This window comes from Biomphalaria glabrata, chromosome 6 (assembly GCF_947242115.1).
Source record: "Biomphalaria glabrata chromosome 6, xgBioGlab47.1, whole genome shotgun sequence".
Taxonomy (NCBI): Eukaryota; Metazoa; Mollusca; class Gastropoda; family Planorbidae; genus Biomphalaria; species Biomphalaria glabrata.
This window is the reverse complement of record NC_074716.1, coordinates 41245484-41258284: the sequence shown is the minus strand read 5'-3', so window position 1 is coordinate 41258284 and position 12801 is coordinate 41245484. Positions and strand designations below refer to the sequence as shown.

At 31.5% G+C, this 12801-nt stretch overlaps 1 protein-coding gene across 1 annotated transcript; it reads left to right on the top strand.

Annotated features, from left to right (window-relative positions):
* The first annotated feature begins 193 nt into the window (after window positions 1–193).
* LOC106073417 (ribosome production factor 2 homolog) lies at window positions 194–12678 on the top strand. The gene is made up of 10 exons (XM_056032863.1): window positions 194–359; window positions 5177–5309; window positions 5530–5567; window positions 5859–5898; window positions 6085–6166; window positions 6787–6863; window positions 10085–10184; window positions 10384–10486; window positions 10636–10780; window positions 12352–12678. Exons 1-10 carry the CDS (start codon window positions 346–348, stop codon window positions 12553–12555), a joined length of 936 nt encoding a protein of 311 aa, XP_055888838.1. The 5' UTR covers window positions 194–345; the 3' UTR covers window positions 12556–12678.
* Window positions 12679–12801: the final 123 nt, after the last annotated feature.

Sequence of the window (12801 nt, the reverse complement as noted above, 5' to 3'; positions counted from 1 at the left end):
TAGATACCACACTGTTTAACTAAAATAACGTTTAATTCATTTAAATTAGATTTATATTATTATTATAATATTAAATAAGTTAACAATATTTTTTTTAACATTTCTCTACTGTTATTTAGAATCTAGATCTACAACTTTGACAGTCCGTTTGCATTTTTGAAATAATTCCCCTACTAATAGATCTAGTACAAAGTACTGATAATTTATAATAACAAACCTCAATATTTTTATTCTCACCGCATGTGGATTTTAAAAACGTAAACAGCAAAGGCAAAGACCTAGAATATAGATTATTGATTAGATCTAGATCTACTCATATATTCTAGATCTATATTCGATACAAAAATGCAAAGAATTGTGTAAGTTAGTGTGGCACAAAAAATAAGTTAATAAAAGACTAACTTAGTGAAGTTAGTCGACTTAGACTGTCACTCTTAGACTTAGACTTAGACTTAGACTTAACGACTTTTAACTAACTAAGACTTTGTGAAAAGTTGGTGACACTTTGGACTTTGTCTAAGATTTATTTTAGATTTAGATTATTTAATTTTAGGTAATCTGCTAATATAAATTAATAAATATTATGTTATTATTATTTATTATAAATTATATTATTATAATATTATATATTTAGCTACTTTGACAAAAAATTCAGAACGAATATTTAACAACAGAAACTAGATCTATATACTAATATAGTTATGCAGAGCTTGCTGAGAGGTTTACAATGATACTAATTTTATCTTTGTATGTTATGTAGGAGCAAATTTATGCGGTTTTATGTTTAGAAAAATGGACGTAGAGTAAAGTGCGAAATTCGAGCGCATTAAGCCCGCTGGCAGCAATTTTCAAGTTTGGATTTTTATAGCACCGTAACGGTCTGACCTATGAAAAAACTGATGGTATCTCTGAATTCCTCGTCCTTTTTTCTATGAAAATAGATTGGATTTAATGTATCACTAGGCAGGCTTAGTCAGTTAAAATTAAATACGAAGTCAAAGAGGTGTAGGGTAAGAATCGCCAAGCGTACTTTTTTCTCGAGCGGATTTTTCCCCAGTTAGTAAGCTCGATCGGGTTGATGGAAGGTTCGAACAGATCAAAGAAAATAGATCTAAAAACATGTTTTTATATTTTATTTTCACTATAAAGTCATTTTCTTATTACTCCAGCGCAAGAACACCATCCATTGCACCATTTCCCACCCTCCACAACTTCAAATAGTCTCTTTAAGCTGATGAGCAACCAGACTTAAAAATAGGCTTAAGCCCATTACCCATTTCCTTCACTACCGGGTAGTAAAAAAGAATAATTCCACACCTCCTGAGTTTGACCTCACCATGAACTTAGCCTTTACAATTACAAGGAAAAGGAAATAGTGTGTGTCAGAAGTAAAGAAAAAAGGTGCATTCGCAGTAGCAATATAGTAGTAATTTGGTAAACATTCAAATAAAAAAGTTTTAGCAATAAAAAGTGAACTGTTCGAACCTCTTGACAAATCGGGGCTGCTCGAACTTCGCACTTTACTCTATGTCTAGAAAATAAAAAAAAAACTGTGATCGAAAAAAATGAATTTTCGTTTTTATCTTGTCATAACTTTATAACCATAATAGATGGTTAAGCTTGAAATTTGGAACAAATCTACCCCATTATATGGTTTTTAATTTGATTATTTCACCTCACATGCAGCTAACATCGATTCACAGCTAATTCAGTTGTTTGAAAATTGACTTCGATCCTTTTTCTAGATCTCTGTTTCGTAGAAACTTCCTCCGCTTTCAAATATTTATAAATATAATGTAAAATAACACTTTGATAGCATTCTCTCCACTAGGCTGATCAAAGATAAGCTGTTAAACAATGCATAAATTATTTATACTTCATATTATCAACGAGAATTACTAATGTCTGGCGCCACATGTCGCTGCATCATGGAGTGACTTTATTTAACATTGTCAGGATTTCCTTTTATATTTTGTGTACCTAAGTATAGATATAGAAAAAAAATAGATTTCTAACACTGCTCTATAATAGAAATATTGATTTTAATATAAAATGTAAAAACAACAATCAATCAACTAACATGGGTTTGGAAGTCTAGCCATGCTGTTTTAAAACTATATAGCAGCTAGTCTAGCAGTTTATAGGTCAGTAGAGTAGGGATGTCAAAGTACCTATTATATTAATATGAATCATAATCAATGATAATCATTATCATATGATAATCATAATGATAAAAATAATAAAATTATAAGAGAGTAATAATTTTTTTTAAAGTTACGTATAACTTCTAAAGTATAAGAATAAGATAATAAGTATAACAACAGTATTATGAGAGTATAACTCAAGAGTATTTAGATCTACTAGACTAGGTTAAACTCTACTCGAGGACTACTCTATTCTATTCTTTTTTTTTTCTACTTTTCTACTCAACTCTAGAAATTTTAGTAAATTAAGACATTTATTGTTTAAGTTTAAAAGGTAAGATTTATTATAAAGATAATTTTGTATTGGTCCAATCATATGGAAATTGAACAAATTCAGTTGGACTACACTACAACTACAGCAAATTTCAATTTGACCACCTCAGCGTAACTACTCATACTCATACTGTAAATACTAAAATAGTGTAAAACTGTAACAATAACAATAGTCAATGTCAATATAGACATAGATCTAGAATAATCTAGAGATGCAATTACGAATCAACATTTACACACGAAACACATACACACTTACTAACAAAATTGAACCAGCGATTCCAGGCTTTGTCACTGTGAATTAGACTTCTATGTTCTTCTCAATGATGTCTAGATCTAGATGAGATCATCTAGAGAGTAATCTAGACTTAAGACTAGTATTGACTAGATCTCTACTACTCAGACTAGACTAGATTTATATATAATTTTATTTTATATAACTATTAGATCTAGATTGTATATAAATAAGTAATAGGCTATTGCGTATTGTCACTATAATTAGTATTATAATATAACAATTAAGTCTTAGGTTAGTCTCCTAGCTAACTAGACTATAAAATGTTTAGTTGTAACATTTTTTACGTTTCGGACATTCCTTCAGAGTTGAAGATTTATTATTGTACTTTCTAGTCTAAAGCACCCGCAGGACTACACAGGGGATGGCAGTGGGCAGGGTATGAACCTGTGACCAATGAGAATTTTCTGAACAAGAGTCCAGCGTTCATGCCATACTATACTACAGAGTATAGTGTCTTTAGATAGTATAGTCCACTATAATTACTACTAGATATTTATAAGTATAGATACCATATATATTATATACTATTAGAAGAAGGGGTATCTCTAAAAATGAAATAGAAATCAAATTGTAGATAATTAATGATAAATTGATTTATACCTAGATCTTGATTTATTACATTTATTGACTAGTCTATAGTATAGATCAAGTCTGTGCTGAACAACTGAAGAGAACAGCACACTATTTTTCCTTGGCACAGTCTGCAAAAGAGCTCAGCATCAAAAAGCTGGCTAGAAGAAGAAGAGGAATAGATCTAGTCAATATATAATATATCTAATAATAATGGTGATTAATAGTATATATATATATATACTATAGATCTATCATCAAAAGTAAATTGGCCAATCCTTTTTTTAAAAGAATCCTTGCCTTTTATAACGATGTATGCAGATGAATGTGCAGGTTGTAGTTGATGTAATTTCTACAGTACCTTGATAAGAACCTAGATGTTTGGGTGTATTGTGTGGTGTATATATATTACAATTGCGAGAATGAACATTAAACACACTGTCACAAACAGGTCAACCAGAATAACAAATTCCAGACTTGATATAACACACTGACTAACTTCAATACAGAATAGGCCGCAATCCAGTCAGTAGCTAAATATGATGTTATCCCTTCCAGAGTCAAAAAGTCACTGCACTAAACGTCTACATCCCTAACCCACTACCTAGATGTCATCTCTAAAATGTCACGTTCAAAGTCTGTATACTACAGTGCATCTCTAAACTAAACTAAGTGCCTAACACTTGATTATAATATTTGATACACAGGTTGGGCATCTGTAATCACCAGGTTAAGTGTTGCATTTTCACACTTTTATCTACTTCTGCAAGTTCTGGTCATCTGGTGTGTATGCCATCTCTTTTATCCAGGACCTTTTCTTTAAATGCTTGCTCTTCATGTAGATCTATCCAGTGCCTCTTTTTCACAACTGTTAGTGTCCATTTTGAAGAGCTTAATGTCATGTTCACATATTTTATATCAGTATGTACCCTAAAAGTGGGTGACCAGCTCTCCTGCCTTCTATTAGATCACCATACAGAATGTCTTGTGGGAGTCGACCTTGTTGCATCTTGAGAACATAACCAAACCAGCCACCGCATCTACTACTGATAACAGCGCAGATGTCTTGGCACCCTGCTCTTTGCAGCACTTCTTCATTGGTTATTTTATCTTGCCCCCTTATTTAAAAAATCTGCCTTAAGCATCAGAGGTGGAAGATATTCAGCTTTTTTTTTTTCCTGCCAAGAGTAGGTTGACCTTGTTTCATTACTAATAGCAGAGTGCTCATCACACAGGTCGGCTAGACTAAGGCTTTGGTATTGGTATCGTCCCACACTCTTTTATGCAGCTGTGAAATGGTGCCCATTACAACTATATGATCTCTTAATATTGTAGAGGTTATTTCCCTTATTTATAAAAAAAAACCAAATTAATTACCAATAATTAGTTGACTAATTGGTTAATTTTTTAATCAATATTCATGTTTTGTTAGTTAAAATTTTTTTTTAAATTAATAATTGTTTAAAGTTTCAACTTGATCCTAGAATGGGTGTGGGAGAAATAGTGTTCAGTTATCTAACGGGACAAAACCCAACATATTTAGCCTTATCTGTAAATAATGAGGGATTAATTTCCCTTGTTGGTATGAAACCAAATAATTAATTACCAATAATTAATTGACTAATTGGTTTTAGTTTTTTTTTATTCTTGTCTTGTCTATGCCAGTGAATAATTGTGCAAAGTTTCAACTAGATCTGAGAATGGGTGTGGAAGAAAGAATGTGTACAAACTTTTTACCAGACAGATAGACAGTCAGAGTGAGTTGATATAAACATTGTGAATAACTAACAAAAAGCCTATTTAAATAATCTGTTTAAATGTATACTTTCAGAAAGCCTAAAACGCAACAGGGTCGAAGAGCTCTTGAAAAGAAAGAGCCCAAAATTATAGAGAACACAAAGAACACATTATTTTTCAAAGGTGGCAATACCAGTAACATAGTGACACAGGTCTTGAAAGAATGGGTAATGTCTTTGATACACTCAATCAGCTTATTATCTCTTTAATGGCAATCTATAGTAAGAAATAAAATTATGTTATATTATATGTTAATGTTAACTGCTTTTTTTAAGCTTTATACTAGAGTACAAGACCAGATGTTGATTTTAAGTTAAAACATTACTTGTGCCAATGGCAAAATATTGAGCTTTCAATTTTGCTAATTGTTCATTTCATTTTCAATAGCACCTCTTAAAGAAACCCTATGCCACAATGTTTAGCAAGTAAGTTACATCCCATTAGTCACTTAGATAAATCTTTGACAATGTTTATTTTTTGGTTTACTCTAGTTTTTAATTTATTTCAAATTCTAGCCTTTAATATGTACCAGCTCTCTGTCTGAGCTGGCTTCATAGCACATCTGTAAACCTATGCAAAATTCTATGGAAAAAATACACATGAATTCCAATTAGTAGGATGTGTAAGATACATTGTTCTCAAGTTTAATCTTTTTTTTTAACCATATTAAGTTAAGTTAAGTTTTACTAGCATTTTTTTTTTTGTTTTGCTTGTAGAAAAAATACCACAAGACCATTTGAAGACCAGAGTTCAGTGGTGAGTTTTATATGTGTTAAAATGAAACTTTTTAAAATACAAATATCCAGTATTCTTTTAACAATGATAATGATGACCAACAATCATAATTAATTCTAATTTAACTTGATTATTGACAGTTTTATCACATTCTACTCACATTTACACTCTTCACTAAATGCTATTTACATTTTTTTAATACCATAGGAGTTTTTCACATCCAAGGCAGATAGTTCACTGTTTATGTTTGGAAGTCATTCCAAGAAAAGACCAAACAACATTGTGATAGGTATAATTTTTTTTTTCAATAAGAGGCCGTAATGTAGGAAGTTTGTATTGCAGCTGAAAATGTATTTTCATTCCCTCATTGAGCTTTTGTTTTCAGTTCTAATATAAATATATGTTGTCTAGTTTTAGATTGAGAAATGACCATTTAGTTGTTGCTTGTTTTAAAACATAAGCATTGATAAGTATCACAAATCACTCTATTTACAGATATTTACCACAAATTTGCAAATATTTATCACAAATCACTGTATTTACAAATATTTATCACCAAAAACTTAAATGTTGTATTTTTTATTTAAAAATTTTAGTTAAAAATATTTTCTTTTTTTACTTAAATAGTTATATATTTCATCATCATTATAGCTTTTATATAGCGCTACTTTCATGCTTATAGCATGCTCAGAGCGCTTTTGGTCCAATCTCATTTGTGGACCAGTGGGGGGAGGGGGTATCTAGGAGTTGGTTTTCCGTGCTGCCTTTAGGCGCTCAGTAAACACAACTCTGCCCGAGTCGGGTGTCGAGCCTCGAGTCCCCTTCTAGGTAGCCAAGTCAAGATCAAGCGTACTTGGCCTCTCGACCACGTTTCCCACATATTTATGTAATTATACTTTTTTTTTTCAGGCAGACTTTTTGATGGTCAGGTCCTAGACATGGTGGAATTTGGTGTTGATAAATTTATTTCTTTGCACGAAATAGTTGTAAGTTACAAATAGTGTAAAATTCATTCATGTTGTACTAAAAATTTAATATTCAAATCCAGGATCTAGCTAGTTGCAATTTTAGATTAAGAGCTGAGGATAATTCTGTGTTCACTCATTTTTGGGCAGTCAATACGTTTGTTGCTGTTGTTGTCACAGAAATAAGGGTAATAATGTATCTGCCATATGAAATTTTAGTTTTATAATGAATATAATTATTTTTAAGTATATGCATTCTGTTTTACCATTTTAAATTCTCCTCTAAGAAATGATTATTACAAAGCTTATTATTCCAGGGTTCGTAGCGGTAGCGCTCCTAAAAACTCCTAAAATCTCCTAAAAAATGAAAAGTCTCCTAAAATTCTCCTAAAAATTGCAGAAAGTCTCCTAAAATTTTGTCCACTCTCCTAAAATTTTTACCCAATATTTAAAAAAAAAATCTTGCTTATTTCTTGCTAAAAATGTGAGGGGAAAAACAACAGCGTAACTAGGCATTCTGATCGCATGACCTTACGGGCTGGCTGTGTTAATGAGCTGACCAGTGACGCGTCTACACCGCCTTTCACCCACTTGTGAAGCGCGACCTCGTGATTGAAGATGGCCTTTGATCAAGCAAGCATTTCACCTGGCAGTATTTTTCTGAAGTCATTTATTGTTACCACTAAAGACGCGCTAGATCTAGTCTGTAGTGACTATTGCCTATAATTAGAGCAATTACAAGACTAATTTGTAGGCTACACTCCTCCGGGCCCTCCCTCGCCTAAAATCTTCTTGTTGTAAGTGTAAGACTAAGAGTGACTTCGCGTGGAAAGTCCGTAAATCTTCTAGATCTAGCTAGTATCTAGTAACTGTAATAGTATCTAGATTTAGATTTAGATCTAATTTAGATCTAGTGAAGATAATTCGCACCTAACCTGAAAACTCCGTGAATTTTTGTCAATTTAATGATCTCGATACATCTAATGTCTAGATTACTCTAGAAATACGCTAGATTCTAGATTTACGCTAAATCACTTTGAGTCTAGTGAAGATAATTAGCACAAAGAAGTGAAAAGCCCGCAAATTTAGACTCTAGATCTACGGTATATCCAGTGAAGATAATTCGCATACTGCCGCGAAAAGTCCGCAAATTTTAGTGACAGATCTAGACTCTAGATCTACGGTATATTCAGTGAAGATAATTCTCACACAGCCGCGAAAAGTCCGCGAATTTTAGTGACTTATGTCTAGACTCTAGATTTACTCTAAATCACTAGAATCTAGTGAAGATAATTCTCACACAGCCGTGAAAAGTCCGCAAAATTTAGTGACTTAGATCTAGACTCTAGCCGCGAAAAGTCCGCGAATTTTAGTGACTTATGTCTAGACTCTAGATTTACTCTAAATCACTAGAATCTAGTGAAGATAATTCTCACACAGCCGTGAAAAGTCCGCAAAATTTAGTGACTTAGATCTAGACTCTAGATCTACTGTATATTCAGTGAAGATAATTCGCACACAGCCGCGAAAAGTCCGCGAATTTTAGTGACTTATGTCTAGACTCTAGATTTACTCTAAATCACTAGAATCTAGTGAAGATAATTCTCACACAGCCGTGAAAAGTCCGCAAAATTTAGTGACTTAGAGTTAAAGTCCGCGAATTTTAGCGAATTAGCTTTATAGTCTAGATCTTCTGTAAATTTAGTGAAGATAATATTCACACGGCAGTGAAAAGTCCGTGAATTTTCGTGACTTTGATCTAGATTCTAGATTTACGCTAAATCACTAGAATATATATAGTGAAGATATTTCTCTCACATCCCTGAAAAGTCCGCGAATTTTAGTGACTTACATCAAGAGTCTAGATCTACTGTAGATTTAACGAAAATATTTCTCATACAGCTGTGAAAAGTCTGTAAAAATTATTTCACTCGTAAAAAGCCAGGGAAACTATATGGTTGAAAATGATTCTGCTAGGAAAAAAAACGCGAATAGGTCTTAAACCCCCCCCCCCCCTTCCCCAATCCAAAAGCCATTTTTTAGTAAGCAAATGTCAACTAAACATTCAAATAGGCCAATATTGCCCTATATATTACTGGCTCTGTTTATGAAAAGGATTTAAGTTAACTAATAGAAGAATAAAACATTACCTCAAATGCACACCATGACTCTAGTATCTATAAGATACACATAGGAACTAAAAATGTACATTTCCATCACAGAGAATATACATCATGAATAAGGCATCTCTAAGAATGTTTCTTATTTTAAAAAAAATGGAAAAGTAACCATTTGTAATGTTTTTAAATAAATCTTTGAAAAAAAATGGTTGTTTGAGGTTTTGGGATGACAGTCAAGTTGTTACTAGATTAAAAGATAACTTTCATTACATTTTCTGTGGACATACCACAGCTGATAACATTGTTTCTGTGGCATATTGGCAAGATATTTATTATTTTAAAAATCAAATAACAATAATTGATTTGATAAATGCTTAGTTTTGTGTATGTTTTACTATGTATCACACAAACGGATAGGAAACACACACACACATCATACATTTCATCCTTAAAAAACCTCCTAAAATCTCCTAAAATTTTGTCATGGAAAAGTGCTACTAACCCTGTTATTCGTTTAAATGATAGTTAAATTAAGTGGTGAAAAAACAGGTGCAATTAGTACATAAAAAAAAAGATTTTTTTTTGAAAGGACATACTACTTTATATGCATTATTTTTGTTTCCTAAATGCTAAAAATATGGGGAAAATATGTGTATAAACTTTATGAATAATATGTACAAAGATTTATTTGCTTATAGTAGGCTATTGTTAAAACAATAGTTTCTTTTGATAAAATTGTTTACTTTTGCATGCATGCATATATATATAATATAATAATAATATATATATATTCTTTAACCATACTAATTTTTTTCTAACTAGTAAAATGTAAATGAATTCATGGTAAAAAATAATTAATCCAATATTTAAAAAACATTCAGTGAACATATTTGTTTCTATAGGTTTATTCTGCATTTGTATTTGGACTCAATTATTTATTGCATTTACTTTATTATAAATTTTGATTGCTCTGCTACTCCCCTACTCAAAAAAATAAAAGTGTGTCACCTTTAGGCAAGAACTTTTTTTTTTTAAATCTTTTTTTTATGGGCATTAACTTATAGAAAAACTGTTGAAATTTACTCACTTTAAAATAAATTTTTTTTTTCTTCTTAATTCTAGGGCCCAAAATCAGCCACTGGAATTAAACCCTGTCTAGTTTTCTCTGGTGAATTTTTTGAAGAAAATGATGAAAACAAAAGAATAAAAAATCTACTGATAGGTAACTATTTACTTCTCTATCATGTTATTTGCAAATATTGCACATTTTGTTAATAAATTTAAATGATTTGTGTTTAGCATATAACTACTATATGGTTTATTCAGTTTTTGTGAGGGTTATGTTTAGTGTGGAAATAATGTATATTTATTTAATGGGGAAATGTTTAGTATGGAAATATTGTAGATCTAATTCCTTTCAGACTTCTTCCGTGGTGCCAATGCTGAAAAGATTTCCTTGAATGGACTGGAGCATGTTATCAGTGTGACTGCTGTCAGTGGACAAATTTATATCAGAAACTACAGGTAATTATGAAAATGGATATGGCACTATTAAAAAAAAAGATTTAAAAAATGCATTCCTTTTCTGGTTTAAGGTTAATTTGTATTTATTATAAATAAATTTTAGCATTCGTGTTTTTTTTTTATTTTTGTTATTTTGTGCTTTTCCATAGAGTGCTAAAAAAAAAATCTGGAACAAGAATTCCAAGGGTAGAACTTGAAGACATGGGTCCATCTTTGAATCTCTCCATCAGACGAACAAGGCTTGCTTCAGATGATCTATTTAAAAGAGCTTTGAAAAAGGCAGAACTTGCCAAGGTAGGTTACACGAATTTAAAAAAAAATGTTTTTGTAAAATTTGTCATAACTAATTGTTGCTTCTTCAGCATGTTGTGCTTGACCTCTTGATAAGAGGCACAATAGTTTTTTTTTGTTTTTTTTTATGCCAACTGTTACGTGCGCATCTTAGTGTAAATGTGAAAATGGTGCGAATGCGTGTTGAAAGGAGAAGAAGAACCAAAATGGAGGAATATGAACAAGAAAGTGTTTTCAGTATTAATAAAGATTAAAGTATTTATAAACAGTGATTTGTCGTTTTCATGTCTAAAGAGTCTCATCCAATATGAAGACGTAACAAGTGGGACGGTGTTACGTGCGCATCTTAGTGTAAATGTGAAAATGGTGCGAATGCGTGTTGAAAGGAGAAGAAGAACCAAAATGGAGGAATATGAACAAGAAAGTGTTTTCAGTATTAATAAAGATTAAAGTATTTATAAACAGTGATTTGTCGTTTTCATGTCTAAAGAGTCTCATCCAATATGAAGACGTAACACCAACTATATCAATAATAAACTTATTTGAAAATGATATGACAGTGACTTTGGAAAGATATGGCTTTAGTGATCATTCTGATCATTTGGTCATTAATAAAAAAAAATTAGCCTTTTTATATAGAGATTTAAGTGTGAAATTCATAGTTGCTATAAATTATTTTTTTTGGACTAACAGTTTTTTTGTCTTTTTTTGCGATACTCTACAGAAGTACTATAATAGCTTAGAATACTTATGATATGACATAATCTACGTTTTCATTATAACACAAAACATGTTAGAGGATCAAAAGTTTCAATGGCTTTACTACTCGAATTAGAGATGAAAACTAGACACCTTTATTGAAAATATATTATATTTTCTATATTTATTTATTGTATTAAAATGACTTTAATGAATTGGCCTTGTGCTATACACAAGAAATGTATTAATTTCTCCAGAACACTATGCAATTTTCAGTTATTCCCAAAATAGTGCATTGCTACTGTACCTGTTTTTCACAAAATCAGTTAGAATTTATTAAAACTAGGCCAGTTGTAATTAAACAACATCCTTAAACATTGCAAATACTGATGATATAGTCGACTCTTAAAGAGACACAATTTTATCAAGAATAACATTTTAATGCAATAGATAGAGATAAGAAAACTAAAGCACTAGTAAATCTAGAGCTTGGGTGTGCCTCTTTTTGGGGGTGGATAGATAGGTCTGGTGGGGTTAATTTGATTTAACATTTGTTTCCAAAAGTTTTATATATATAAATATAAAAAGAACATGGTTATTGTAGTGGCTCAGCATTTAAGTGCTTGGCTTCTGAACCAAGATCCCAGGTTCGAATCTTATGGGTACCTGATATTAGCTTAGGAAAGTAAAGGCGGTTGGTCATTGTGCTGGCCACATGACTACCTTGTTAACTGTGGACTACAGACACATGATCTTTACATCATCTACCCTATAGATGTGAAAGAGGAACTTTACTTCTTACTATGGTTATTGTAGTTGATTTTTATAAGTTAGTGCATCTGTGAATCAACAAATATTTTTCATTGTATTGACAGGCCAAAAAGAAGAAGAATATTTCTCGTGATGACCTTGGCAACAAACTTGGTAGGATACACATGAGTACTCAAAATTTTGGTAAACTTCAGGCTCGTAAACTCAAAGGCTTGAAAAGGAAACCCACCAAGTCAGCAGACAAAGATGATCTTGCAGAGAACAGTTCAAAGAAACAAAAAGTTGATGAAGAAATGTCAGAATCCTAGTTGAGTGCTGGGTGATAGATGTGTAAATGTATTGTGTACAAGTAGTGTGTGGCATGTTTGGATGAAACATGTTATGTGGTTGCCCTGTATTATAGAAAAAAAATATTAAAAACATAGTTGATTAAACAAAGAAAAAAGTGTTCATACTGTATATTTTTTTTTTACTTGATCTAGATCTGAATATTTTCATTTTTTTTTCCAAATATTTCTAAGTCTTTTAAATGTGTTGTCTTGGCTCATTTATAA